Source organism: Sorex araneus, chromosome 5 (assembly GCF_027595985.1).
Source record: "Sorex araneus isolate mSorAra2 chromosome 5, mSorAra2.pri, whole genome shotgun sequence".
NCBI lineage: Eukaryota > Metazoa > Chordata > Mammalia > Eulipotyphla > Soricidae > Sorex > Sorex araneus.
Window position 1 is genome coordinate 85731286 of NC_073306.1, and position 27641 is coordinate 85758926.

General features: G+C 42.2%; 1 protein-coding gene across 1 annotated transcript in view; it reads left to right on the top strand.

Annotated features, from left to right (window-relative positions):
• Positions 1 to 27641, top strand: part of NUP210L (nucleoporin 210 like) — a 102262-nt gene that overhangs the window by 15609 nt on the left and 59012 nt on the right. Inside the window, 10 exon segments of the mRNA XM_055139913.1 lie at positions 2701 to 2859; positions 9275 to 9343; positions 10504 to 10610; positions 11466 to 11606; positions 14960 to 15097; positions 15913 to 16068; positions 17633 to 17831; positions 20459 to 20604; positions 25044 to 25265; positions 27410 to 27583. Of these exon segments, the coding sequence (XP_054995888.1) occupies positions 2701 to 2859; positions 9275 to 9343; positions 10504 to 10610; positions 11466 to 11606; positions 14960 to 15097; positions 15913 to 16068; positions 17633 to 17831; positions 20459 to 20604; positions 25044 to 25265; positions 27410 to 27583 (1511 nt within the window).

A 27641-nucleotide genomic window follows, 5' to 3' on the forward strand; every position in this document is an offset into this window, starting at 1 on the left:
CCAACAGGGGCGGGGTGCGCAGTGCCATGGTTTAAGTCCAGGGCCTCACAAGTATGTGTTCTGTCACTTGAATCACATCCCCACCTGGTTAGTGTATTCTTTCTTTTCGGGGGATACACCCAGCAGTATTTGGAAGACCGTGGAGTGCCAACAATTATTCTGGGGTCAGCTGCAAGGAAAACACTTTAACCCCTATAATATCTCTCTAATCCCTGATAAACTATTTCATATTGCTCTACGTGAGATATACCAGATAGAGATAGGCTGTGTGTTTTGAACAGGCTAATATAAAGAGGACACTTAGTTTCAGTTCTCATAGGTTTCTAAATTCTTTATTACAACAAGAACTGAGAGGCAGGAGATGGATAGTACAGGGGTAAAATAGAGATGGGTAAGGTGATTGCTTTGCACTCAGCTGACACTGCATATAGTACTTCCGCGCTCTGCTAAGAGTATAGCCAGGTGGGGCCTAAAACAAATCAAAACAATAACGAGACAAATAGAAAGTGCAGGCCTAACCCTGGTTCAAGTCTTTATGTGGTCCCCTGAGCACTACCAGGCATCACTAGCTGAGCACAAATCCAGGGCTAGCCCCTGAGCACTCTTGGGTACAGCCCAAACTTTCCTGTCAATCACACATTGAAAATTTACTAAATTTTGTAAGGGAAGTGAAGAAACTTTACCTCTCTCTTCTAATTCAATAAGAACTGCATAATGTTACAAAGGTTATTTCTTGAGAAATTCAATTCATTGACTGAAACCTTTTTTTTTTTTTTTTGCTTTTTGGGTCACATCTGGTGATGCACAGGGGTTACTCCTGGCTCTGCACTCAGGAATCACCCCTGGCGGTGATCAGGGGACCATATGGGATGCTGGGAATTGAACCTGAGTCGGCCACGTGCAAGGCAAACGCCCTACCCGCTGTGCTATCACTCCAGCCCCTCATTAACTGAAAACTTTAATACTCCATTAGTATAAGTTTATTCCTTACTTACCCAGAGGAATGCCCTCCTTCTACTCTCTATTCTTCTACTCTATTTGTTCCTTTTTTGATACTAGGATCAAACACAGGGTCTCACATGTTAAATGCAAGCACTCTACGCCTTGTAGGGTCTGGAACTACATTCCAAGCCCCACAGTTCACTAGATTTTGTTGTTTTGTGGTGCCAGGGCTTTAACTCAGGTCTCATGTAAGATGAGCCCTTTTCCATTGTGCTATATTCCTGGTCCTCAGTTTGCTAGTTTTTAAGAATACAAACAGTATATACAGTCATTTCTTTATCTATTCAGCTGTTCTTGGACACGGATTATTTCCAGATTTGGGTATTGTGAATATTTACTGTATATTTTTAAAAACTAGTAATATGTAATATATTTTATTAATATATATTATAATCATATTCTGCATTGCTCTCTGCATCGCTGTCTTCCGGGAGCTTTGTTTTATAGTCTCTGGATGCAGAATCTCACACGGCAGAGCCTGGCAAGCTACCTGTGATGTATTCAATATGCCAAAAACAGTAACAATAATGGGCCACATTCCCCTGACCCTGAACGCGACAAGGACAAATGGAGACATTACTGGCTCCCGCTCGAGTAAATCGATGAGCAATGGGATGACAGTGATATTCATATACTATATAATATTATATATCATATAATATATAATATATAGTAACTGTACATAGAAACACATACATACATATATGCATGTGCATGTGTGTGATATATACATAATGGAATACTACTCGACTGTAATGAAATATGAAATCATGCAGTTTGCTACTATGTGGATGGAGCTTAAGTTTCCCATACTGAGTGAAGTCAGGAGAGAAACATACAAAATAACATCTTTATAATGTGAGGGCTATCTGGCTGCAGCATCTGTCACCCCATTGATGGCCAGAATTGATTGGGCTGAGCTGACTGGCTAGAAAGGTGTCCCCTTCCTCCCTCACTACTTCATGTGCATCTTTCTCAAAGCATTCCACAAATAGAAATGGACTGTTTATCAGTCAAGAGTCTATGAGTAGCTGTACTCCCCTGCTCAACCTCCAAACAGGCTCTCAAAATCACCTCTCTAGGTCAGAGTGCATGTGTATGATATATACATAATGGAATACTACTGTGGTAGAACAGCAATTTGCCTTGCACATGGCCGACCCAGGTTCAATCCCTGGCATCCCATATAGTCCCCTGAGCACCTCCAGAAGTAATACCTGAGTGTAGAGCCAAGAGTAACAGCTGAACATTGCTGGGTGTGACCCAAAAAGAAAAAAAAATCACTTTTTTCATATATGATATGGTGGACCAAAAGGGATGCCAAGGATTGAACCCAGGTTGGCACTGTGCAAGATAAGTGCTATTCCTGCTGTATTATCTCTCTGGTTCCCTGATTTTTTTTGGGGGGGTGAGATTGTTTTGGGACTATGCATGGCAGTGCTCAAGTGCTCAAGGTTCATTCCTGGTCCCGTACTAAGGGAACTCTCCTGTTGTGCTTGGGAGACCAATGGGATGCCATATGGGGACTATATGTGGTGTCAGGGATGGAACCAGGGCTGGCCGCATGTAAGGCAAGCACTTACCAGCTGTCCTGTCTCTGCACCCCCCCTCTCCAATTTTATACTAATAATCCAACAATAGACCATTGTGGTTGGAAGGTCATTCTCATTACATTTATTTAACTTTTCCATTTTACAGAAGTGGAATCTCCCCTGGGACAGTATACCCTGGAATTGCAAGACCATCAACCTGTATGTAATGGAAGTTGTTCTGGAAAAGTGGCTTTACTGGATGAAAAAACAGCCGTGGTGACTGCTCTCCAACTGGGCCATACTAACCTTGTCTTTGTTCATAAAAGTATCCTTTTGCTCCAGTTTTAGCTGTCAACCTGTGTTTTTCTGAGCATGCTAACCATATTCCTTGACAATTTTTTGCTGCTGTTTTGGGGCCATATCCAGTGATGCTTAGGGGTTACTCTGAGGATGTTCTCAGATGATCTGTTCTCAAGAATTACTTCTGGTGGTGCTTGGGGGACTATATGGGATGCCACAGATGGAACCCTGGTTGGCTGCGTGTAAGGCAAGCACCCTACTCACTGTACTAGCTCTCTGGCCTTGGCAAAATAATTTTTAAGAGTAATTGTAGAGACCAGAGCAATGGTGAGTAGAGCATTTGCCTTGTGTGCACTGACCTGGGTTCGGTCCCCCTAGCACCACCAGCAGTAATTCCTGAGTGTAGAGCCAGGAATAACCCCTAAGCAAGTATTATACAAAAAGCTAAAAAAAAAGTGATCATAATACTAATGTTTTTATATTATATAAATTTTATTTAGTTTATTTTGGGTTTTCATATATCATAATTTCTCCGAACAGAGCAGTTGTAACTTGGGAATTGTTATCTTCAGTGCTTAGTTGTAAACTTGATCAAATTATAATTAGGAAACTGGGAAAAACCATTTGAAGGAACATGTGTGAATTTCTCATTTTCTATTTTCACATAAATAATTGAAAAAAGACAGTGCTGTCTATAGTAATTTAAGCTATGTATTAGTAATATTGACTTATTTTCATTTTTATTAGACCTTCTCTGTAAGAACTGAACACTAATGAGACTGAATCTATAGTACAGTGAGTAAGGTGCTTTTCTTGCACGTGACCAACCCATTCAAGTCCCCAGCACTCCATATGATTTCCCAGGTCCTACTAGTATGTGATCCCAAAATACAGAGCCAAGAGTAAGCCCTGAATACAGCCAGGTGTGAACCAAAAACAAACAATAACAAAAAAAATAGTTAATCAGAACAAAATGGAATGAAAATTTAAATTCTAAAAAATTGAAATATCTGACCTCCATTTTTCTGTGTGGTTTTTAAGTATTTCCTGTGTTGGAATATGAAGTTGATGTGTTCATTTGGCAAATAATAATACCTTACTATGCGCTCAACATTGTCCTAAACATTAGGGATATAGAGTGTTGTTTTACTCAAGATAGTTAGGGAAGTCCTCTCTGATAAGTCAGTGTGGGAGCAATGAGCCATATAGGTTACCCGAGTGAAAGAGTACCAGGGAGAGGAAATGGGCATTGCAAAAGTCTTTTTTTTTTTCTTTTTGGGTCATGCCTGGCGATGCACAGGGGTTACTCCTGGCTCTGCACTCAGGAATTACCCCTGGCGGTGCTCAGGGGACCATATGGGATGCTGGGATTTGAACCCGGGTCGGCCGCATGCAAGGCAAACGCCCTACCCGCTGTGCTATCTCTCCAGCCCCGCAAAAGTCTTAAAATGAGTGCGTTTGTGATGTTAAAGGACAAGGAAGACACCAAGGCTGAGGTGCGAAGAGTCTAGAGGGAGTAGTAGGAGAGTCATCAAGTGGGGAGAGTAGTTTAGGAGGGTCTTAGAGACTTATGAGAACCTAGTGGGCTCATAAAAAATAGCTTGAGACTAATATTCAAGGCCAGGTAATACAGGGACCTGGAGGATTGGTCAGTGGTTAGAAGCTTGCCACAGTGTGGGGGGGCAAAGGGCAGTGAGGATAGAGAAGAGACCAGTATGACAGTAATAGAAATGATCACTCTGGACAGCTGAGTGTTGAAACTAGGGAAAGGGGTATACCTGATAACCTTTCAGTATCTGTGTTGTGAACCATAATGCCCGAAAGGAGAGAGAGAGAGAGAATGAGAGTGAGCAAGCAAAAGAAAGAGAGCGAGAGAGACTGAGCGAGAGAGAGATAGAGAGGCGAGAAAGAAAGAGAGAGAGAGAGAGAGGATTCCTGCCGTAGAGGTGGGTGCAGGAGAGAAACTGAGGATATTGTTGGTGGGAAATGATGAAGGGATAGGTGTTGGAATATTACTGAAACCCAATAATGAGCAACTTTGAAACTATATCTCATGTGATTCAATTTAAAACAAAGAATCTATTGGGCTTGAAAGGAAGTTTTTCTTGTAGAGTAGTGTAGATTGCTTTTATTATTTGTCAAACCCATAGTAAGGAAGGTTACTGGCCCAGAGCTTTTAGTTTTCTAGTTTTTGTTTTGTTTTGCTTTTTAGGCCACACCCAGTGGTGCTCAGGGTTTACTCCTGGTTCTGTCTGAGCCAAGGGATCACTCCTGGTAGTGCTTAGGGACCACACAGAGTTGGTGTGCTAGGAATTGAAACTGGCTGGGCCACCTGCAAGGCAACTGTCCTACACAGTGTACTACCACTTCAGCCCCACTTTTCTAGTTTATTAAGGTGACTGGGACATTTGTCAACAAATGTGATGATTCCTTCAAGTAAAACCTACAAGGAAGTCATTTAATATTAATTAAGCCACAGTTTTTAAGGTGTCAGGCACTTTCCTGAGTTTTCAAGGCAGGCTTTATGTTTTTTTTTTAATTTCATATTTTCTGTCAGTTTTGCTATTTGTGCCACAATAGGTATTATTAAACTGCATTGCACTACCTGTTTTCTTTCATCATTTGTTTAATTAAATTTTGTTTATTAGGGACTGGAACGATAGCACAGCGTGTAGGGCGCTTGCCTTGCACATGGCAGACCTGGGTTCGATTCCCAGCATCCTATATGGTCCTCCGAGCACCACAAGGAGTAATTCCTGAGTGCATGAGCTAGGAGTAACCCCTGTACATCGCCAGGTGTGACACAAAAAGCAAAAAAAAATTGTTTATTATATGCCTTTCTTGAGGATATGGATGATAACAGTTTATGTTTTGCTCAAGCACTGGCTTAAGATGTTCTGTAGTACCGTTAAAAGAGAAAGGAAGGGGGGCCGGAGCGATAGCACAGCGGGTAGGGCGTTTGCCTTGCACGCGGCCGACCCGGGTTCGATCCCCGGCATCCCATATGGTCCCCCAAGCACCGCCAGGAGTAATTCCTGAGTGCAAAGCCAGGAGTAACCCCTGAGCATCGCTGGGTGTGACCCAAAAAAAAAAAAGCAAAAAAAAAAAAAGAGAAAGGAAGGAGTAAGGGATGATGAATTTGATTTTTCACATTCAAGAAGTTTTTGTTGTTTTGTTTTGTTTTGTTTGCAGTGCTAGTGATTGAACACAGGGTTTCACAGATTCAGACTAGTGCTCTAACTGATGAGCTTCATCCATAGCCCAGAATTTGTTTATAGGGGCCACACTGAGCAGTTCTGGGCAGAGGATACTAGGGCCACACTTGGGGTGGAGCATGTGGGCACAGGGATGCAACTCAGAGTCTCAAACATGTTAAGCATATGCTCTATTACTTAAATCACATTCCCAGCCTCCCACAAAGCAGAAAATTTTGATTGTGCTTTTGAAGGAAAAATATTCAGGATAAAGAGAGACATTTAACAGTTACCTGTTTATAGAAAGGTGACAGTTGAAGGTGTCGTAGACAAATCACCTAGGGAGAGTATATAGGCTGAGAGCCAATGTGTAATAACAGCTTGTCAGATTGTACAAAGATGAAAACCTGGGGTATATAGAGACTATACAGTGGGTAAGATGCTTGCCTTGTATCAGTCAACCCTGGTTAGATCCCTGGCACCACATATGATCCCCCGAAACTCTCCAGGAGTGATCCGTAAACACAGGGTCTGAATAAGTTCTGAGCACTGCTAGCTATGGTCCTCAAACTAAAATAATAATAATAATAATAATACGCATGCTTTGCTTTTCTTAGATATAGTGCCATTTTCACACAATAGTATAGTGTAGACATGCACAGAAACAAGCATGTCTGTGTGACTCACATTATTAGAATATTTGCTTTATTGAAGTGGTCTGGAACGGAACCTGCAGTATATCTGAGGTTTGCCTAGATTAAAAAACATGGATCATGATTTATTATTTTTTGTTGGATCACCATGAATTACAGAGTTACAAAGATTTTCATTATTAAGTTTCAGGGGTACAATGTTCCAATACCAATCTCTTCACCAGTGATCCCCTCAACCAATGTCCCCAATTTCTTTCCCACCCCCCACCCTGCTTCTGTGGCCAGATACTTTCTCCCTCCACCATTGTCCTCATGTTCCCTCCCTAACATTTCCCCCACCCCAATGTTTATTTTTAACTCTTATCCCATCTTCCTCAGTTTTTCTTTTTTTTTTTTGCTTTTTGGGTACACACCTGGCAATGCACAGGGGTTATTCCTGGCTCTGCACTCAGGAATCACCCCTGGCGGTGCTCAGGGGACCATATGGGATGCTGGGAATCGAACCCGGGTCAGCTGCGTGCAAGGCAAACGCCCTACCCGCTGTGCTATTGCTCCAGCCCCCATCTTCCTCAATTTTTAAGTCAAAGAGTATATTATCTCTGGGATGACTAAGTCCCTTAGGTTTAGTTTTTTTGCTTTTTTAAGACTTTTTTTTAAATTTCATTCAAAAATTGGGGCTGGAGTGATAGCACAGTGAGTAGGGCGTTTGCCTTGCACGCAGCTGGCCCGGGTTCAATTCCCAGCATCCCATATAGTCCCCTGAGCACCGCCAGGGGTGATTCCTGAGTGCAGAGCCAGGAGTGACCCCAGTGCATCGCCAGGTGTGACCCCAAAAAAAAAAACAAAACTCAAAAATTTTATTTTATTCCCACCCTTTCCTTTGTGGTTGTTTTTCTTTTCTTTTCCTTGTTTATTTATTTATTTATTTATTTATTTATTTATTTATTTATTTATTTTTGGGTCACACCCGGCGATGGACAGGGGTTACTCCTGGCTCATGCACTCAGGAATTACTCCTGGTGGTGCTTGGGGGACCATATGGGATGCTAGGATTCGAACCTGGATCGGCTGCATGCAAGGCAAACGCCCTACCCACTGTGCTATTGCTCCAGCCCCCTCCTTGTTTATTTATTTATTTTGGTTTTGGAGACATCTGGCAGTGCTCGGGGCTTACGCCTGGCAGGGCTCAGGGATTATATGAGGTGACGGGACCAATCGGGGTGGGTAGCATGTGTGCAAAGCAAGTGCCTGGCCTCTGTTAGTGAAGGCCTTTGTGGTGGTTATTGAGATTATTGTTGAGACCATGGGGAGGTGCACACGTACCTAAGGTGCGCACACATTTAATTGTGGTGCATAAAAAGGACCAGGCATGAGATTGTGGTGCTTTGCATATGCTCACTGATATTTGTACTCCCTTTGTTGTGGTGCTTGCAAATGCTCCCTAGGGCCTGCACTCTTCGTAAGTCCCCCTAGATGCGGTGGTGGTGCTCATACACATGCTTGTCAGAAATTGCATGTTGGAGCTGTGGTACCCACATCTCTTTTAGTTGTGTTTCTGGAAGTCATACCTTCTTTTTTTTTTTTTTCTTTTTGGGTCATACCTGGCGATGCACAGGAGTCACTCATGGCTCTGCACTCAGGAATTACTCCTGGCAGTGCTCAGGGGACCATATGGAATGCTGGGGATCAAACCCGTGTTGGCTGTGTGCAAGGCAAACTCCCTACCTGCTGTGCTATCGCACCAGCCCATGGTCATACTTCCTTTTGTAGAACTTACACACACCTGGCTGCAGTGTGTCTAGACGTTGTTTATGGCCTATGTGGGGTACTGTTGGTTTGAAGGAATGGACATTCACTTCCAAGGCAGGAGCCCTTAAGTTCCTCTGGGCCCCCAGTAGATAATTTTATTCTTGTTCTTCAAAGGCTGTGATCCCCCTTGAACACACATCTCACATCAAATCCAGATTGGCCACGTGCAAGACTGCTGTATTATCACGTGCCCTGGCCGCTATAATCTCTCTCTCTTTCTCTGGCTCCCTCAACAAAAAGTTTGCCTCCTCCTGAAATTCTTTTCTGTGAGAGAGGGCAACAGCCCACAGTGCCTGGGCTGAGGTGGGGACTGGCTTGACCCAGGCCAGGCATTTCCCCAAGCACTGGTGGCCAAGGCTGGCTGAGCAGAGGCAGAAGCACTCCTTTCTCGGGTCTATCTCCCTTGCTCCCACTGTACCACCAGCAATACTAATTGAAAAACAGAAACACCACCATGGACTGCTCTGTGGCCACAGGATAACATCAGCAGACGTCAGAGGACCAGCCCACACGTCATTTAATGACCCTCCTGATGCCCAGCAGACTACAATTTCCTAAATCTATTTCCTTGTTATCGTCCTGTGTAAACTGCTTATTGTGATGTACAGATTAGATGGTTCTGTAGGACATGAGCGTGCCACCTTGTTGCTAATAAAGCTTTATTTGTTAATAAATAAAAAATAAATAAAAAGAATTTTTAGCAGCTTTTTTAGTTCCTGTAGTAGATCATGTTTCTCTTTTCAGCCAACTCTAGTGGATAAGATTTCCTTAAACAAAAATTAAGATATCCATATGCGATTGGTGTCTGGACTCCCAAATTGCACAGTGTACGTTGTAGAGCCTGCATTTTTAGGTATTTTTAAATAGTTTTTGAAAAGCCAAATAGAGTTTAAACTGTTGTACTGTAATGAGTGCATCAAAAACTAGAGCACTTAATTAACCATTATGAAATTGAAGTAACTTCAAATTTAGCCTTACTTTGATATGTTTCCTCATATTTAAGTGTTGTCTGTAAGAATGAAGCACCGTGGGGGCTGGAGCGATAGCACAGCGGGTAGGGCGTTTGCCTTGCACGAGGCCGACCTGGGTTCAATTCCCGGTATCCCATATGATCCCCCAAACACTGCCAGGAGTAATTCCTGAGTGCAAAGCCAGGAGTAACCCCTGAGCATCGCTGGGTGTGACCCAAAAAGCAAAAAAAAAAAAAGAATGAAGCACCTTGAAACATGAGGAAAAGTATGAAGATAGAGTAAAACAATTTTAGATTAGGAAAATAAGACTTTTTTGTTTTTTGTTTTTGGGCCACACCCAGAAATGCTCAGGAATTACTCCTAGTGGTGCTTGCGGATCCATATGGGATGCTGAGGATCAAACCTTGGCTGATTGTGTGCCAAGCAAGCGCCTTACCTTTTTTTTTTTTTTTTGCTTTTTGGGTCACACCCGGTGATGCACAGGGGTCACTCCTGGCTCTGCACTCAGGAATTAACCCTGGCGGTGCTCAGGGGACCTTATGGGATGCTGGAAACTGAACCCGGGTCAGCCTTGTGGAAGGCAAACTCCCTACCCACTGTGCTCTCACCAGGTGTGACCCAAAAAACAAGTTTCTTTATGCTGAGATGAGCAGATTAAGCTGGGATCTTTGGAATTCCAAATTATGATACAATTGTTTTGTTGTTGTTTTTGTTGTTTTCTTTTTGGGTCACACCTGGCAATGCACAGGGTTACTCCTGGCTCATGCACTCAGGAATCACTCCTGGCGGTGCTCAGGGTACCATATGGGATGCTGGGAATCGAACCTGGGTCGGCCGCATGCAAGGCAAATGCCCTACCCACTGTGCTATTACTCCAGCCCCATATTATACAGTTTTATAGAGGAAACTAATGGATCTACTCTGGAAAACATCTATATTAGCAAGTTTTGTCATTTTGAATAGCTTTTATTTAAGTTTGCAGTTTTTAATTTATTGTAGAAAACCATTGACCTCTTCTACTTTTTTCTTGATTTGTGTATAGGTTTCACAGTCCAACCTGGAGGCCGATGGAGTCTAGAGGTGGGACAGGTGTACATCATTACAGTGGAAGTGTTTGATAAAAGCAGCACCAAAGTCTATACTTCAGATGTAAGTCTCTCTCAGATTTTTCTAATCCCTTGTAGAGATACTTCTTGAGCTGAACATCTTTCTGCTAGGGAGTCTTTCTTTTGCTTCTAGAGTTTATCTTTGGAAATGCAAGTCATTGCCTTTTTTTTTTTTTTTTTTTTTGCCACACCCAGCACTACTCAGGAAACACTCCTGACAGTGTTCAGGGGACTACATGTGGTGCCAGGGAAAGAACTGGGGTGGGCTCTGTGGAAGGTAAGTGCCTTAACCTTTGAATGATCTCTCTCTGACTCCTGACCTGTACAACTTCATTTCAGAGATGATTGCCTTAGTTATTTAAATGGTGAAGTTGTACTGTAAATTTCAACATGGTATTTCACTCTGCAGGATTCACTTTCCCATCCTGAGAACTGTTAATTTGGGAATGACACAAATTAACACTGTTATATAAGTGTTGTTCTGATTTATTACTTGCCCTTAATAAATGGTGCCTTTTGGGTTCTGTTTGTTTGTTTGTTTGTTTGTATTTGCTTTTTGAGTCACACACAGCAATTCACAGGGGTTACACCTGGCTCTGCACTCAGGAATTACTCCTGGCGGTGCTCAGGGATATGGGATGCTTGGAATCAAAGCCGGGTCGGCTTGTGCCAGGCAAACGCCCCTAGCCACTGTGCTATTGCTCCAGGCCCAACTAGTGCCTTTTAAAACGTATATCATTCCAACCTACAACTTCTATGAGGGAGACTAAAGACTCTGCTTTTGTTCCTTTATTCCCAAATTGCATGAATATACTTTATTTTTACTTACTTGTAATCACAATGGTTTTAGGGGATGGGGGACATCTTTTCAGATTTATGTTGCTGTGAATTTCTTCAGAATTTCAGAATTATGTACCAGTTTCTAAAAGAGTACTTTGAAGTGCAGCTAAGTACTACAAATGGATCCTATCATGTAGTAAAAGCTCTGAAAGATGGTGTCGTGATAATAAATGCATCCCTGGTTTCCATCGTATCCCAGGTAGGAATTCAAAAGAAGTTTCATAATCCTAAGAACATGACAAGTCTTGGCCTGCTGACTTGTTGATTCACAAATAGATATTTAGCATATCCTATCTTTATCTTTAACAAAAATAAAGAAGAAACTTATAAATAGTACACTCATATTTATGCCTCTACAAATTTCCTTTTCAATCTTTGTTATTTCACATTCTGTATTTGGGATGGCTATATATGTGATTTCCATATGTTATGATATAAAATGGAATTATATAAACAGACAACAGATGAATCTGTTTCTAATTTTCTTTATTTTATTTTATCTTTGGGGGGCCCACACCCAGTGTTGCTCAGGGCTGATTTCTGGCTTTGTGCTCAGGGATCACTCGTGGCAGTATTTGGGGGCATCATATGAAATGCTGGGGATTAAATCTGGGTAGGCTGCATAAAAGGCAAGTGCCCTACCCACCATATTTTTTTTCCTACCCACCATATTATTTCTTCAGCCCCCTGTTTCTAATCACTGTATCACTGTCATCCCATTGTTCATTGATTTACTCAAGTGCGCACCAGTAACGTCTCTATTCCTCCCAGCCCTGAGATTTTAGCAGCCTCTCCTTACTTTCTCAATGATTGGAGGCTCTTTCAGGGTCAGGGTAATGAGACCTATCCTTACTGTTTTTGGCATATTGAATACACCACGGGTAGCTTGCCAGGCTCTGCCGTGCGGGCGGGATACTCTCGGTAGCTTGCCAGGCTCTCCGAGAGGTATGTATATATCTGTTACTGTATTTGGAATATGAATATGCCACAGGGAGCTTGCCAGGATCTCCTATGTGGGCAATAGACTCTCAGTAGCTTGTCAGGTTCTCCAGGAGGGAGAAATAGGCTATTAGATGTCGCGCAGCCGCACGTGTGGAGAGTGGCCTTGTGCATGGCTGTGGCTGGGTTCTGGAGGTCTTCAACTGTAGAGGCTCTGCGCGGTGGAGGTGTGGCGGGAGGGAAACGCATCCCCTCCAAGGGGCCCTAGTGAAGACAGCCAGGCGCAGGGACAAGAGACTCTACGTCGCTGACTTCCAGGAGCTTGGTTTTATAGTCTCTGGATGTTGGCCATTGATGGGATTGCATGGCGCCAGGGGGCCGTTTCTGGGTGTGACTGCCTAGCTACTGGAAAATGGGGGGTCTGGGTGGAGGAGGCCCAGTCCCAATCTGAGCAGCCTTGGAAATCTCAGCCCTTGGAGATCTCAGCCCCGGGTCCCGCATACCTGGGTTCCTCTGCCGGTTCCTTCATGCGTGAGACTCGTCTGAACGAGTTTCTAATACCTTTCAAATATAATTAAAGGGGCCAGAGTGATAGGACACAAAGTAGGGTGTTTGCCTTGCCGGGTTTGATTCCCAGCATTCCACATGGTCCTCCAACCACCACCAGGAGGAATTCCTGAGTTCAGAACCAGGAGTAACTAGTAATTCCTGAGCAATGCAGGGTGTGACCCAAAAAGTATATATATGTATGTATATATAATATACATATATGTAAATAAATATATATAATATATATAAAACATTGATTTTTTTAAAGTTTATTAAATCACCATGAATTACAAAGTTATTCATGACTGAATTTCAGGCATACAATGATCGAGCACCAATCACTTCACCAGTGTCCCCTTCCCTCCACTAATGTCCCCAGTTTCCTTCCCTCCCACCCTCCAGCTGCTCCATGGCAGGCACTTTTTTCTTTTCCTTTTTACTTTTAGGCACTGTGGCAGTACTGTTACTGAAAGGGTGTCATGCGTCACTTTACCTCCTTTCAGCACCCAGTCTTATCCAGAGTGACCAGTTCCTGTTCCCATTGTCATGCTGGTCCCTTCCCATCCTAACCCCTTCCCCCAATGCTTCCTACAAAGGGTCTGTTTTTCTGCCCTTTCTTTTGGTTGTCTTTGGGCATTATTTTCCCACTGTTTCTTTATATCCCACAAATGAGTGCAATCATTCTCTCTCCCTCTCCCTCTGACTCATTTCACTCAGCATGATACTCTCCAAATACATCCATTATCAGCAAATTTCATGCCTTGATTTTTCTAACAGCTGTCTAGTATTCCCTTATGTATATGTACCATAGCTTCTTTATCCAACTGTCTGTTTGGGGGCACTTGAGTATTTTCAGATTTTGGCTATTATGAATAGTTCTACAATGTATATAGGAGTATGACTTTTCTTCATTATGTCTTCATCGTGTTTTGGGGCCCTTACGGTATATTTTCAGGATCTGAATTGCTGTGTCATATGAAAGCTCAATTCCTAGTTTTCTGAGGAATTTCCCTATTTCCATATTTTTTTCTAAAAAGGCTGGACCAGTCAATTTTCTCACCCACTTAAAAAATAAATACCCAGGCCAGAGTGATAGTACAGTAGGTAGGGTGTTTGCCTTGCATGTGGCAGACCTGGGTTTAATCCCCGGTATCCCATATGATCCCCCAAGCACTGCCAGGAGTAATTCCTGAGTGCAGAGCCAGGAGTAATCCCTGAACATCGCTGGGTGTGACCCAAAAAGCAAAAAAAAAAAAAAAACAAGAGTCATCATTGACTTGCATTCTCCCTTGCTGCTACATTCAATACATTTTGTTTTGTGTTGTTTTTGAACCACACCTGATGGTGCTCAGGGCTTACTCCTGGCTTTGTGCTCAGGTATCATTCCTAACAGGGCTCAGGACCATATGCAGCCCCAGGACCATCCAAATGGGGGTGGCTGCATGCAAGGCAAGTGCCTTAGCCTCTGTGCTAATCTTTTGGCCCTCAAAACATTACTTCCATTTTACTCCCTTATTGTTATCATAATGACTGGAGCTTGTGCTCATGAGTGACTGTGGTTTTCACATTCTGGGGGGAAGGTTGTTCTTGGGATAGAAAGTAAATGGTAATGCCCCAAAGTAGAGAAAGAATATGGGAAATATTGTCTGCCATGGAGGCAGAGGGAGGGCAGGAAAGGGGGGTATACCGGGTATATTGGTGGTGGGGAATGTGCACTGGTGGAGGGATGGGTGTTTGATCATTGTGTGATTGTAGCACAAACATGAAAGCTTGTAACTATCTCATGGTGATTCAATAAATTTTTTTTAAAAAGTATATGATATAATCCATTAACATACCAATTTGCTAAACCTATTTAGCAATAGGTCACATCCAACTGTACTCAGGAGTCACTCCCAGCAGGCATGGGGGACCATACAGGGTGCTGGGGATTGAACCCGGGTCAGCTGCATGCAAAGCCAATGTTCTACCCACTCTCTCTCTGACCCTATAATCCTTTTAATCTGAATGGGTATCATAAGAACAATCCCTATAAAACTCTTGATTTTTTTTCTGTTTTTATAGAATAAACTTGTCAAGACTTTGAAATTTCCAATCTTACATCAACAAGAAGTGAAGATTTATTTTCCCATCACGCTTACACCCAACTTTCTGGCATTTCCTCATCATCCTTTAGGAATGTTATATCGTTATAAAGTAGAGGTATGGTGTCCTATTGAATGAGACTTCACAAAAAGTTAAGCCAATTTTCCCTGGTGGAGTAATTTTTTATTTATTTTTTTTTTGCTTTTTGGGTCACACCTGGCAATGCACAGGGGTTACTCCTGGCTCTGCACTCAGGAATCACCCCTGGCCGTGCTCAGGGGACCATATAGGATGCTGGGATTTGAACCCGGGTTGGACGCGTGCAAGGCAAACGCCCTACCCGCTGTGCTATCACTCCAGCGCCCCTGGTGGAGTAATTTATTAAAATGTATTCATTTGAAAGTTATTAATGTTAAAATTTATTTTATCCTAATCTTAATAGTATAACTCATATTTAAAAAGTGGTCTTAAGTACTATCATACATCAGTAATAAAACTTGATTTACTGTTTCTTTCCCCTACATCCTTCCTTGTGATTTTGTTATTGTTGTTTTCATTTGTTTTGGTGCCACACCTGGAGGTGCTCAGGAGCCACTCTGGGGACCATACAGTGTTGGGGATCAAACCTGGGCCTTTGCATGCAGAGCGTTGAATCACCTCATCAAACCATCTCTCCTGTCCCTCCTTGGGATTTTTTATTTTGGGGTCACAGCCATGATGCTCAGAGTTGAAACTGAGATTAGCTAGATGCAAGGTAAGAAAGCACTTTACCCTGTGTACTATGTGTCTGGCACATAGCATCAAGTTTTTTAACGTGTCTAGAGATAGCTTATTAAATAGACTTTATTTCCTAAACCTTATTTCGGTACTCAGGCATTAATATTTTCACTTCAATTCTATGAGATTAAACATAAGGTTGCTTCTTTTCACAGGTAGAGGGTGGCAGTGGCAACTTCACCTGGACCTCCTCCAATGAGACAGTGGCCTTGGTGACCACCAAAGGAGTAGTGACAGCAGGGAAGGTCAGGGGAAACAGCACAGTTTTGGCCCGAGATGTACAAAATCCCTTTCGATATGGAGAAATTAAGGTAAACAACTTCCAAAGAATCTTCTAGTTACATCTGAAATACCGCTGTCTAAATATATGTAAAGTGACACATTTTAAATGTTTTCTGGCACAGATTAGCAAATAAAACATGGTACTCCATAAAAATGCTTTTCAAATTCAGCTTGGAAGTATATGTTATTTAACTGTGTCTGGACTTGGGTTGAAAACTACTTTACTTGATACCTGGTTATTTTTTGGGGGGATTAGAGGGGACAGCAAGTACAGCAAGTAGGGTGCTTTCCTTGCGTGCAACTGAGCCAGTTTTGACCCTGGTCACCTCCATAAAGTCCCCCAGCCTCACCAGGAGTGATTCCTGAGAGCCAGGAGCACCACCGGGTATGACCAAACAACAACCAAAAAATGGAGCCAAACAAAAGCCTAAGAATTATACTCAATCTATATATTTTTTATAAATAAAATTTTTTCATAACATAGACACTAATTTATGTCTATATAGTATATTGTCTATGCACTACATAATGATTCGAGGTCATGACTACAAAACTGGGTAGCTGCCATAGAAGCCACATGCCTCCAAAGCCTAAAATATATGTGATCTGGCCCTTCACAGAAACCATCTACTGAACCCTTCTGCAGACCATGGCGATTCAATGCAGGTTTTTTAAGCAGATCGGTAATATTGTAGAGAAACACATCTACTCACAACCAGATAAAGCAATATTTGTGGGGAAGATGTGTCTTGCCTATATGGGACAATGGGTTTTATCCCCCATACTACATGCCCCCCCAAGCACCATGGGGGACAGCTCTCACAAATAACAACAGTATCCAACTATATACTTTTATTAGGGGTGTGGGGCTGGGCCACATACAGAGGTGCTTGGGGCTTTCTCTTGACAGTGCTGAAGGACCACATATCATGCTGGGGATTAAGTCTCGGCTGGCCATGCTCAAGTATAGCACCTTAACCCCTTTACTATCTCTCTGACCCAAATAATATTTTTAAAAGGAATGAAAGATAAGTTCTGATGCTATATACATCAATCTAGAAAGGATTAAAGGGAGACAGTTAAGGTGAAGTGTCCAATTCAGTTTAAACTAATGAAATAGTATTAAATATACAGGAAAAGAGACAAATTGAGGGTATTTTAGAGGCTGATCTAAGGCTAAATACCTAGTAGGGGCAGGAGTGTAAAAGGTTTAAGAACACAGTGGTGTCTAGCTCTGGTAGCTGGGTAGTTATAAAGCCCAAGAATAAGAGGGGGATTGGAGCAATAGTACAATGGGCAGGACGCTTGCCTTGTCCATGACCAACCTAGGTTTGATCCCTGGCATACCAGGTGGTCCCCAGAGCCTGCTAGGAGTGATCACTGAGCACAGAAACAGGAATAATCCCTGAGTGCTGCTGGGTGTGCCCCTCACCACACACACACACACACACACACACACACACACACACACACAAACACCTTACCCCCCACACACACACACACCAAAGCAAAACAGCAAAACAAAACAAAATGAAAACAAGAGCCATACCAGTTACTCTTTCGCCCCTGGAAGATGAATTTTTTTCTCTCCAGATATATGTCCTGAAGCTGAATAAAATGGAACTGTTACCATTTCACGCTGATGTGGAGATAGGCCAGATTATAGAAATTCCTATTTCAATGTATCACATAAATAAGGAAACCAAAGAGGTCATCTCCTTCACAGACTGCTCTCATTTATCTTTGGATCTGAATATGGATAAACAAGGAGTCTTTACTCTTATTAAGGAAGGTAAGTATAGAGTTTTCATTTTCTTTCTCTCTCTTTTTTTCATTCCTGAATTAAATAATCAATCATCATTTTAGAAACTATAAATTATAGTCTAAATTCACAGAATTACATCTCTCTTCCATTAATATATAATCTGACTTTAACAATATGTTAATTTCAGGTTAATAACATAATGATTAATTCATATGGCAGAACAGTAACTATACACATTTCGTTATATTTCTATATTAGCCAACTTATTTGTAGTAGGTGTTAAAATGTAGAAACAAAGGTACAGAAATTGAGACATTACCTCCAGCCTGAGAACTAAGTCTCGGCCCCGTGCCCGCCCAGGAGGGGAAAGGTATTTCTCTTTCTCGCCTCTTTCTCTCCGGGGATGAAGGGCGCGGTGTCCGCCATACTAAGACGACCACAGATGGGACTTTCAAGCCTGCAATGATCTAATATCTGGAAGAAATCTCCCTGGACTTAGTTGTTAAAGTATGGAAATTCAAAACCGCGCGGCCGCACTAGCTGCCGCGCGACCTCATTTGTCTTCACAGTAGGTCTAAATCTAGTTGGGTACTCCTAACAACAATAATGAGGTCTGTGTTGAAATATTGAATTTAACCAAAGTAAACAGAAAGTAAAATGAAACTTATCAGTTACAAGGCGGGGGTGGGGGGGCGGGATGGGAGGTGTGTGGGGGGTTTTTTTTTTTTTTGGTGGTGGTATATGGGTGCTGGTGAAGGGATGGTTGTTTCAGCATTGTATAACTGAGACCTAAGCCTGAAAGCATTGTAATCTTCCACATGGTGATTTAATAAAATAAAATTTTTATTAAAAAAAAAAGAAATTGAGACATTACTGGTGCCTGCTCGAGCAAATCGATGAGCAATGGGATGACAGTGACAGTGACAGTGACAGACAGGGAAAATGCTTATCAACCTGTGCATATAGAAATTTTAAACTACGGGGCTGGAGTGATAGCACAGCGGGTAGGGCGTTTGCCTTGCACTCGGCCGACCCGAGTTTTATCCCCGACACCGCATGTGGTCCCCCAGACACTGCCAGAAGTAACCCCTGAGCATCACTGGGTGTGACCCAAAAAGAAAAAAATAAATAAATTTGAAATTAAATATATAACGATGTTTACTTAAAAAACAGGAAACCAAAGTGTCAATTTGCAACTTCATTCTCCACAACCATTTATTTATTTATTTATTTATTTCTTGTTTTTTGGGTCACACCTGACGATGCACAGGGTTACTCCTGGCTCTGCACTCAGGAATTACTCCTGGCCGTGCTCAGGGGACCATATGGGATGCTGGGAATCGAACCCGGGTCGGCCGCGTGCAAGGCAAACACCCTACCCGCTGTGCTATCTCTCCAGCCCCTCTCCACAACCATTTAAAAGAGAGAAAAGTAATTTAAGAAAAGGGTGTGTGTGTGTGTGTGTATAAGGAAAAGAAAAACTGAAAAACAAAGATACTATTTTAACTAAGGAGGTTCTGTATTTTGGGAAATAGAAAATAAAAAAGAAAATGGAAAATGATTTCGAAGGAAGAATCCTGTGTACAAAAAACAATTGAACACTAGTGTTTAGTTAGGGGAATCACCGGCTGGGTTCTGGAGGTCTTCAGCTGCCGGGGCTCTGCTTGGGACAGGGAGGGAAACTCAGCCCACCCCCTCTGAGGGGCCCCATTGAAGACAGCCAGGCGCAGGGGCAAGAGACCCAGGGCTGAGATCTCCAAGCCTGCTCGGATTGGAACTGGGCCTCTTCCGACCAGATTCCCCATTTTCCAGTAGCTAGGTGGTCACACCCAGAAACTGCCCCCATCAACGGCCACCATCCAGAGACTATAAAACCAAGTTCCCGAAAGCATCTTATAGCCTAGTTCTCCCTCTCGGAGAACCTGGTGAGCTACTGAGAGTTTCCTACACGCATCGGAGAACCTGGCAAGCTCCCTGTGGCGTATCCATATGCCAAAACCAGTAACAATGATGGGTCTCAAACCCCTGACCTGAAAGAGCCTCCAGTGTGACACCATTGTGAAGGACAAGTTAAGAGAGGCTTCTAAAATCTCAGGGATAGGATGAATGGAGACGTTACTGAGACTGCTCGAGAAAATTGATGATCAAAGGGATGATGATGATGATGATGATGATGATGATGATGATGATGATGATGATGATGATGATGATGATGATGGTTCATTGTGACCAGACAACAGCAATTTTGAGATTTCAGATCATGATAAGGTCTTCTGTTGGTAGTTTTAACTCTTTGCATATATGACTTTTTTCTTTTTAGTTTTTCTTCTTGTTCTTGGATTGCACCTGCCAGTGCTCAGGTCTTACTCCTGGGTATCCACTAAGAATCACTCCTGGCAGTTTCAGGGACTATGTGAGGCACAAGGGATTGAACCCGGGTTGGCCACATGCAGGGCATACATCCTACCCACTGTGCTATTGCTCTGACCCCTGAAAGAATAAGTTTTCATATCAAGTTCATAGGGAAAACTGAGGTCTAATCATGTGTAAAATGAAGATTTTTTTTCAATGCATCAAAATCCTTATATTTTTCTGGATCTCCTCAGGATATGACTGCTTATTATCTTTTGAAATCTTGCTATTTTGACTTACAGGTATTCAAAGACCTGGACCAACACACTGTTCGAGTACTAATATAGTAGCTAAATCTCTGGGCCATACTCTGATAACAGTGAGTGTTACTGAGTCTGAAGAGTACTTGGAGAGCAGTGCTACATTTGCTGCTTATGAGCCCCTGAAGGTGAGGTCGTATTACAATAAGGCACTAGCATATCTTTTCACAAATCTCACAGTGTCACTTAGGGCTTCCTAGACACCTATGGTCATTTTGAAAGATTAGCAACATTTGGGGCCAGAGCAATATTACAGCGGGGTAGGTCATTAGTCTTACACGTGGCCAAACTCCAGATTCATTCTCTGGCATCCCATATGGTCCCCCAAGCCAACAAGGAATAATTCCTGAGCACAGAGCCAGGAATAAGTCCTGAGCACTTAGAGGTATGGCCCCAAAACATAAACAACAAACAAAAAGATTAGCAATATTTATATTCTCTCTCGTTTTTACACCTCTATCTCATGAAACCTGGTTATCATGAAATTTACTCCTTCAAGTTTCTGCCTCAGAAATATCAAAACTCCCTTTCTTCCCTCTTTATTACTAAAATATCATATATATAGTAGAAACACATAAAGTTCATTAATTTTAGCGTGCTGTTTGAATTTCTACATATCCACAGATCTTTGTGAATACCACCCTAAAAAAGATAGAGAATATCATTAACTCTGTTTTGAATGAGTAACTCTAAAAGAGAACTATGCTACAGAGGTAGCTCAGTCATCTTTTTTTGCCATTTATACTTAGTTTTTTCAGCACAGCAGTCAATTTTTTTTTTCTTCTTCTTTTCGGGTCACACCTGGCGATGCTCAGAGGTTACTCTTGGCTCTGCACTCAGGAATCACTCCTGGCGGTGCTCAGGGGACCGTATTGTATGCTCGGAATCTAACCCAGGTCGGCTGCATGCAAGGCAAATGCCCTACCCATTGTGCTATTGCTCCAGCCCAATATTCTAAGTTTTAGTCCACTGTTTTCATTATAATTGGAACAATATAAGCATCATGGTTCCAGGTCTGGAGAGAATATACAAGTGTTAATTTGCTTGCTTTTCATGTAGCTAATCCTGGTTCAATCTCCAGCATCACATATGGTCCCCCGAACTCTCCCAGGAGTGACCCCCGAGCACCACTATCAGGAGTAATTCATGAGCAATGCCAGGTGTGACCCAAAAACCAAAAAAAAAAAACAGTCATTGTTCAAAATATATTAGTCAGCCTGCAGTTTTCTACATAATTGATTCTTTTAGGAGCTAAGTATTTTGGGGATAATCAGGGATCATTCCTGGCAGGGTTAAGGTGACAATATGAGATACTGGGGATCAAATCCAGCTTCCTGTGTGCAAAAAAAAGTGCCTTATCCACTCTACTATCTTTCAGGCCCCAGAAGCTATTTTTTTTCTTTTTTATTACAAGTGATATGTGTGTTTTTATTTTTATTTTTTTGTTAAGATACTGATTTATTGGGGCTGGAGCGATAGCACAGCGGTAGGGCGTTTGCCTTGCACGAGGTCGACCCGGGTTCGATTCCCAGCATCCCATATGGTCCCCTGAGCACTGCCAGGAGTGATTCCTGAGTGCAGAGCCAGGAGTAACCCCTGTGCATCGCCAGGTGTGACCCAAAAAGAAAAAAAAAGATACTGATTTACAAAGTTATTCATAGTGGAGTTTTAGGCTTTTAGGACTACTGGGTTCCAACTTCAGTCCCACCACAAGGGTCAACTTCGCTTCACTAGTGTTCCCAGCTTCCTTCCCACCTAAATCTCCCAGCCTCTTTTACGGACAGGCACTTTTTTTTTTTTGAGAGTGGGGCCACACGTGGTGGTGCTCAGTGCTTAGGGCTGGCTCTTTGCTCTGTTATCACTCCTGATAACTGAGGGGGACTATCTGGGGTAGCAGGAATGAACCTGGGACAGCCTCCTGCAAGGCAAGTGCACGTCACTCCACTTCACACTGTACCTTCACTCCTTCACCCTGGCCTCAACAGGCACTTTTTGTTTTGTTTTTTGTTTTTTGTCTTTGGGCCACTCGAAGCTCAGGGCTTACTCCTGGCTCTGTACTCAGAAATCACTCCTGGTGGTTCTCAGGGACCATATGGGATGCCAGGGATCAAACCGGTTGGCTGAATGCAAGGTGCCCACTGTAGGCACATTTTAAAGTTCAGCTGTTGTGCAAGTTTGCTGCTTTCATTGTTATGGACTCTGCAGTTTGGATATATAACTATACCACTCCTCTACACCACCGAACACCTGAGACCCTTGACCCCTGCACCCATTACTTCTCATATACCTCTTCTTACTTCCTCCTTCAAATTCTCTCCTTCTCTGTCTTTCTTCTCCCTATACTCAGGGATCAAGGGTGAGAAGCTAAATTTTTTTAAGTTCTTGCTGATAATATACTATACATAGTTAATCATTTAAAATATATTACTTCCTCATTAAAATCTGCATTGTCAGTTGATGTCATTACACACTGTGCCACATATATAGCACTATCTGGTCAGAGCATATTCATTCTCATAGCAGATGAGTCATCATGCTTGTCTGATAAATGGCAGTGCTTGGGTGTGGCTCATTCTTATTTCATTAGAAGTTTATTTTTATTGCTTTCCTTAACCTTATTTCAGAACCAGAGAGATAGCGCAATGAGTAAAGTGTCTTGCACATGACCAACCTGGGTTTGATCCTCAGCAACCCTGAGCATTGCTGGGTGTGGCCTCAAAACAAAAACAGAACAAAATACTATCCTTAAAGGAAAAGTTGAGATGATTTTTTTCCTTTTCACCCAGTGTGTTCATCATAATTTTTTGCCTTTTAAACTCCTGGGGAAAATGCATTCTATCTATCTTATCAACATTATGTTTCTGTACATGGTAGTTCTCAATTTTTCCTTCTACCTATCAGTTAATTAATTCATTTGATCTGTTTTGTTTGGGGATATACATGTAGGAAAAGAGGTGTAAGTTCTGTTTTGTTTCTCGGGGATGCCTTTCATGAAGGCTTGCACAGCACACTGTATTGAGTCCTTTTGTAACATCATTTACCTGCTTCCAATCTTTTCCGGACTTGGAGCCAAAGAGATAGTGCAATAGAGTACAATAACACAGTAGGCAGGGCAATTGCCTTGCATATGGCTGACCTGGTTTTGATCCCTGGCATTCCGTATGGTTCCCAGTACACTGCCAAGAGTGATTCCAGAGTGCAGAGACAGGAGTAACCCCTTAGCATTGCCAGGCGTATCCCCTCTACCCCCCAAAAAATATTTTTCAGACTAAAAGCATCTCATGAGTCAGTAGCTTATTTTGCTTTAATTATTATATCACTAGTGATTATCATTGTCTTAGAGAATTCTGACCAAGGTGACACCTGAGAAATATAAGGGATACCCTATTTATTTACGTATGCAAACTCCACCTGCTACTGCCCAGATCAACCCCCAAGTGCAGTTCACAAGGATTTTTATACATTTACTTACATGTATGTTGCTTTGGGAGGAGGGGGACATTTTTCATTTAACACATGTACAATAGTTGGTACAAACAGTGATTAGTACAATCTGTTCCAAGTTCCGAACATACGTTTAATATTGTTTCTGCAGCTTCCCAGTTCCTGTTTGCACACCTGGTCGGACCTATTCATTTATTCTGTTCTTATCATAGCTTTGTGATTTATGACCTGTTCATCTCTGCTCAGCTACTGAATTGAGTTACCAGAAACCCTACTACTAATTTCCACTTCGGTTGAATATTTGTTAAACTGAATTATATATACATTATTTAAGGGAATACTGCCATTAGATATGAGAATATTTAATTCTAAAAGTTTTACGTTTTTAGGGCAAAGGGCTTTTGAAACTTTAGTAAAATAGTCTTAAAATATTTATGCAAAAATTGTTTATGCAGTTTTTATTATACTTATTTGTATACTACTATACTATTGAAGAAGATAAATACATTTTAAAATTTAGGTATTAGGGGCCGGAGCGATAGCACAGTGGGTAGGGCGTTTGCCTTGCACGCGGCCGACCCGGGTTCGATCCCCAGCATACCATATGGTCCCCCAAGCACTGCCAGCGGTAATTCCTGAGTGCAAAGCCAGGAGTAACCCCTGAGCATTGCTGGGTGTGACCCAAAAAGCAAAAAAATAAAATAAAATAAAATAAAATTTAGGTATTAGATATTTTCTTGTTCTTTTTGTTTTGGGCCACACCAGGTGGTATTCTGTTCAGTGCTTAGGGTTTACTCTGGATGGTGTTCAGAGGATCATATAGTATCGGGGACAGAAGCCAGCCCTGCTACAGGCAGAGCACGCACTCAGCAGATTGAACTGTCTCTACATCCCCAAGATAGTTTATCCGTGACTCTCCTTAAGAAGTTTATATGTAACTTCAGATGTGACTCAGTAATAGGGCATCTGTTTGCTTGGGTGAAGCCTCAGATTTGGTTTGGTTCATGGTCCTTAGTGTAAGAATTAAGTCATGTCATTTTCTGCATAAATGATTGGTTTGTCTTGTTAGAAAACTGTTGAGTTCCCTAACTAATCAAGGAATAATTTCTTTAACCGTCATCAGGCTCTAAATCCTGTGGAAGTAGCACTGGTGACATGGAAGTCTGTGAAGGAAGTTGTATTCGAGGGGGGCCCTCGACCATGGATCCTGGAGCCCTCACGATTCTTTTTGGATTTGAGCGTGGAGAACCCAGCAAAAATTTCAGTAACACAAGTCTGGCTTCCAGCTAAAAGAAAACAGAATCAGTACATTTATCGGGTCCTGTGTCTGGATTTAGGGGAACAAGTAGGAAAATAATCTTTTCTTTATATATGTATATATTGCAATAATGCTCTAAATCTCTTGTATATCTAGCCCTTTCTTTTCAGGTTTTAGTAGATTTAATTTTACAGACTAGATAGGAAAATTCTGATTGCTCCATTTTCTTTTGGAGCCACACTCAGCAATGCACAGGACTTTCTCCAGGATCTGTACTCAGGACTCACTCCTAGAAGGGTTCAGAGAGCCACATAGGGGGGCAGGGATCAAAGATGGGTCGGCTGCACACAAGGCAAGTGCCCTACTCACTGTACTAGCACTCCAGCCCTGAAAATTCTAATTATTAAAGATTTTTTTAAAACCTCACCTTTTAAATGTACCCAAAAGTTTTATTTTACACTTCCAAAAATTCTTTAACAGCTCACTAAGTGGTTTGATATCTTTTTGTAATGTATTATATATACTATTTTCAACAACCGTGTTACTATAATTTTTTTGTTATTTGCACCACAGGATATTCATTTTCCATATCCAAATAATTAGAGGAAGGAAACTCTGTGGGGGCCATTCCTGGCAGTGCTGTAGGAAACACGTGGTGCTGAGGATTGAACCCCGGGCTCCCAAATGCAAAGCCTGAGCTCCTGCCCTTGCCCTTTGACTGTCTCCCCAGACTGAGGAAGGGGAATTTAAAGTGTCATCTCTGGTTAGCCAATTGGAAAAAGAAGTTAAATCTGTGCTAATAAAAGTAATAAGTATATTAACCATTTTAGTTGACCTAATCTTAGTTATTTTTGAGATAGTAATAAACTAATTCACGGGGCCAGAAAGATAGCACGGTAGGTAAGACACTTGCCTTGCATGCATCCAGGTTTGATCTCCGGCATCATATAAGGTCTCTTGAGCCCCACCAGGAGAGATTCCTGAGTGCAGAATCAGGAATAACCCTTGAGCATTGCTGGTATGGCCCAAAAGCAAAACAAAAAGTAAAACACAGCTGTGTCCTTTCAACCAAAAGCGAAGGTCTGCACTTTAAGTCAGGCTAAGAATCTGTAATCTAAACACAGCGTGGCTGAGCAGCGCACAGGGACTCAACCCACAGCATACAATGCTAACTTCATAGGAGCATTGCAAGAGAGGGCAGGGCTGTGGGTTGAGTGGAAAAGCATATGTTTTGCTTGTTTGATGTCCTGGGTTCAATCCCCAGCTCTGCTTGCACCCCACCCTACTCCCTCTGCCCTGCCCCTAACAGTGACCCAGGCGGTCCCCAGGAATTACTGGGTATGACCCTGAAGCACTACCTGCGATGTTTTTTGGTTTTGGGTTTTTCTTTGTCTTTTTGTCTTTTTGGGTCACATTCAGCTATGCTCAGGGGTTACTACTGGGTCTGCACTCAGGAATTATTCCTGGTGGTGTTTGGGGGACTGTATGAGATGCTGGGGATTGAACCCCTGTTGGCCGCATGCAAGGCAAGCATCCTACCTGCTGTTCTATCATTCTGGCCCCAAGCACTGACTGGTATGGTCCCCACAATAATTAAAGAAATTTTTTAAACTATGCTAGGTGCCAGAGAGACAGTGCAATGAGTAACCTGCTTGCCTTGCATGCTGCTGATCCAGCTCTGATCCCCAACACCTCATGTAGTACCCCAACCCTTACCAGAAGTGATCTCTGAGCACAGAGCCAGGACTAAACCCTGAGCACTGCCAGGTGTGGCCTAAGAAACAAAAGCAAAGCACAACAAAACAAAAATGACTATGCTTTAATCAGTTGAGCTACTTTTGAGTATTTGTAATCTATCCTACTGTATGTCTAACTGTTACAAATTTCAGTCCAATTTACTCCTTTTTGAAACTTCTTTTTTAATTTTTCACATGGTTATTTACCAGTATTCCAACAGAATAAGCTGAAGCAGATTAATTTTTCTCTTTTTCACCAACTAGAAACAAGAGACTTGGTTGATGAAAACACTGTAAAATTGTTCTGAGTTAGAGCTATACAAATTTTTAGACATCCTTGTTTCTTTTAGCACAGATAATTAATGACTTAAAGATTTTCCGGATGATAATTTTCAACTCACTGTATCAGAATTTAAGTAATTCTGACATTTTTGGATTGTTACAATTGACACCAAGTGCACATCCACAATTCCCTCCTGCTCTGTTTCCTCACAGGTTCTGACATTCCGAATTGGAAATCACCCAGGTGTCCTGAACCCTGGTCCGGCTGTAGAGATTGTGCAGGTCCGCTTCATATGTGCTCACCCTGCCAGCATGTCAGTGACCCCAGTGTACACGGTGCCAGCAGGAGCCCAGCCGTGTCCTCTGCCACAGCATAATAAACAACTGGTGAGTGCAGAGTTTGCACTTAACTTGTCACTTTTATCTCCATGATTAGAAATACATG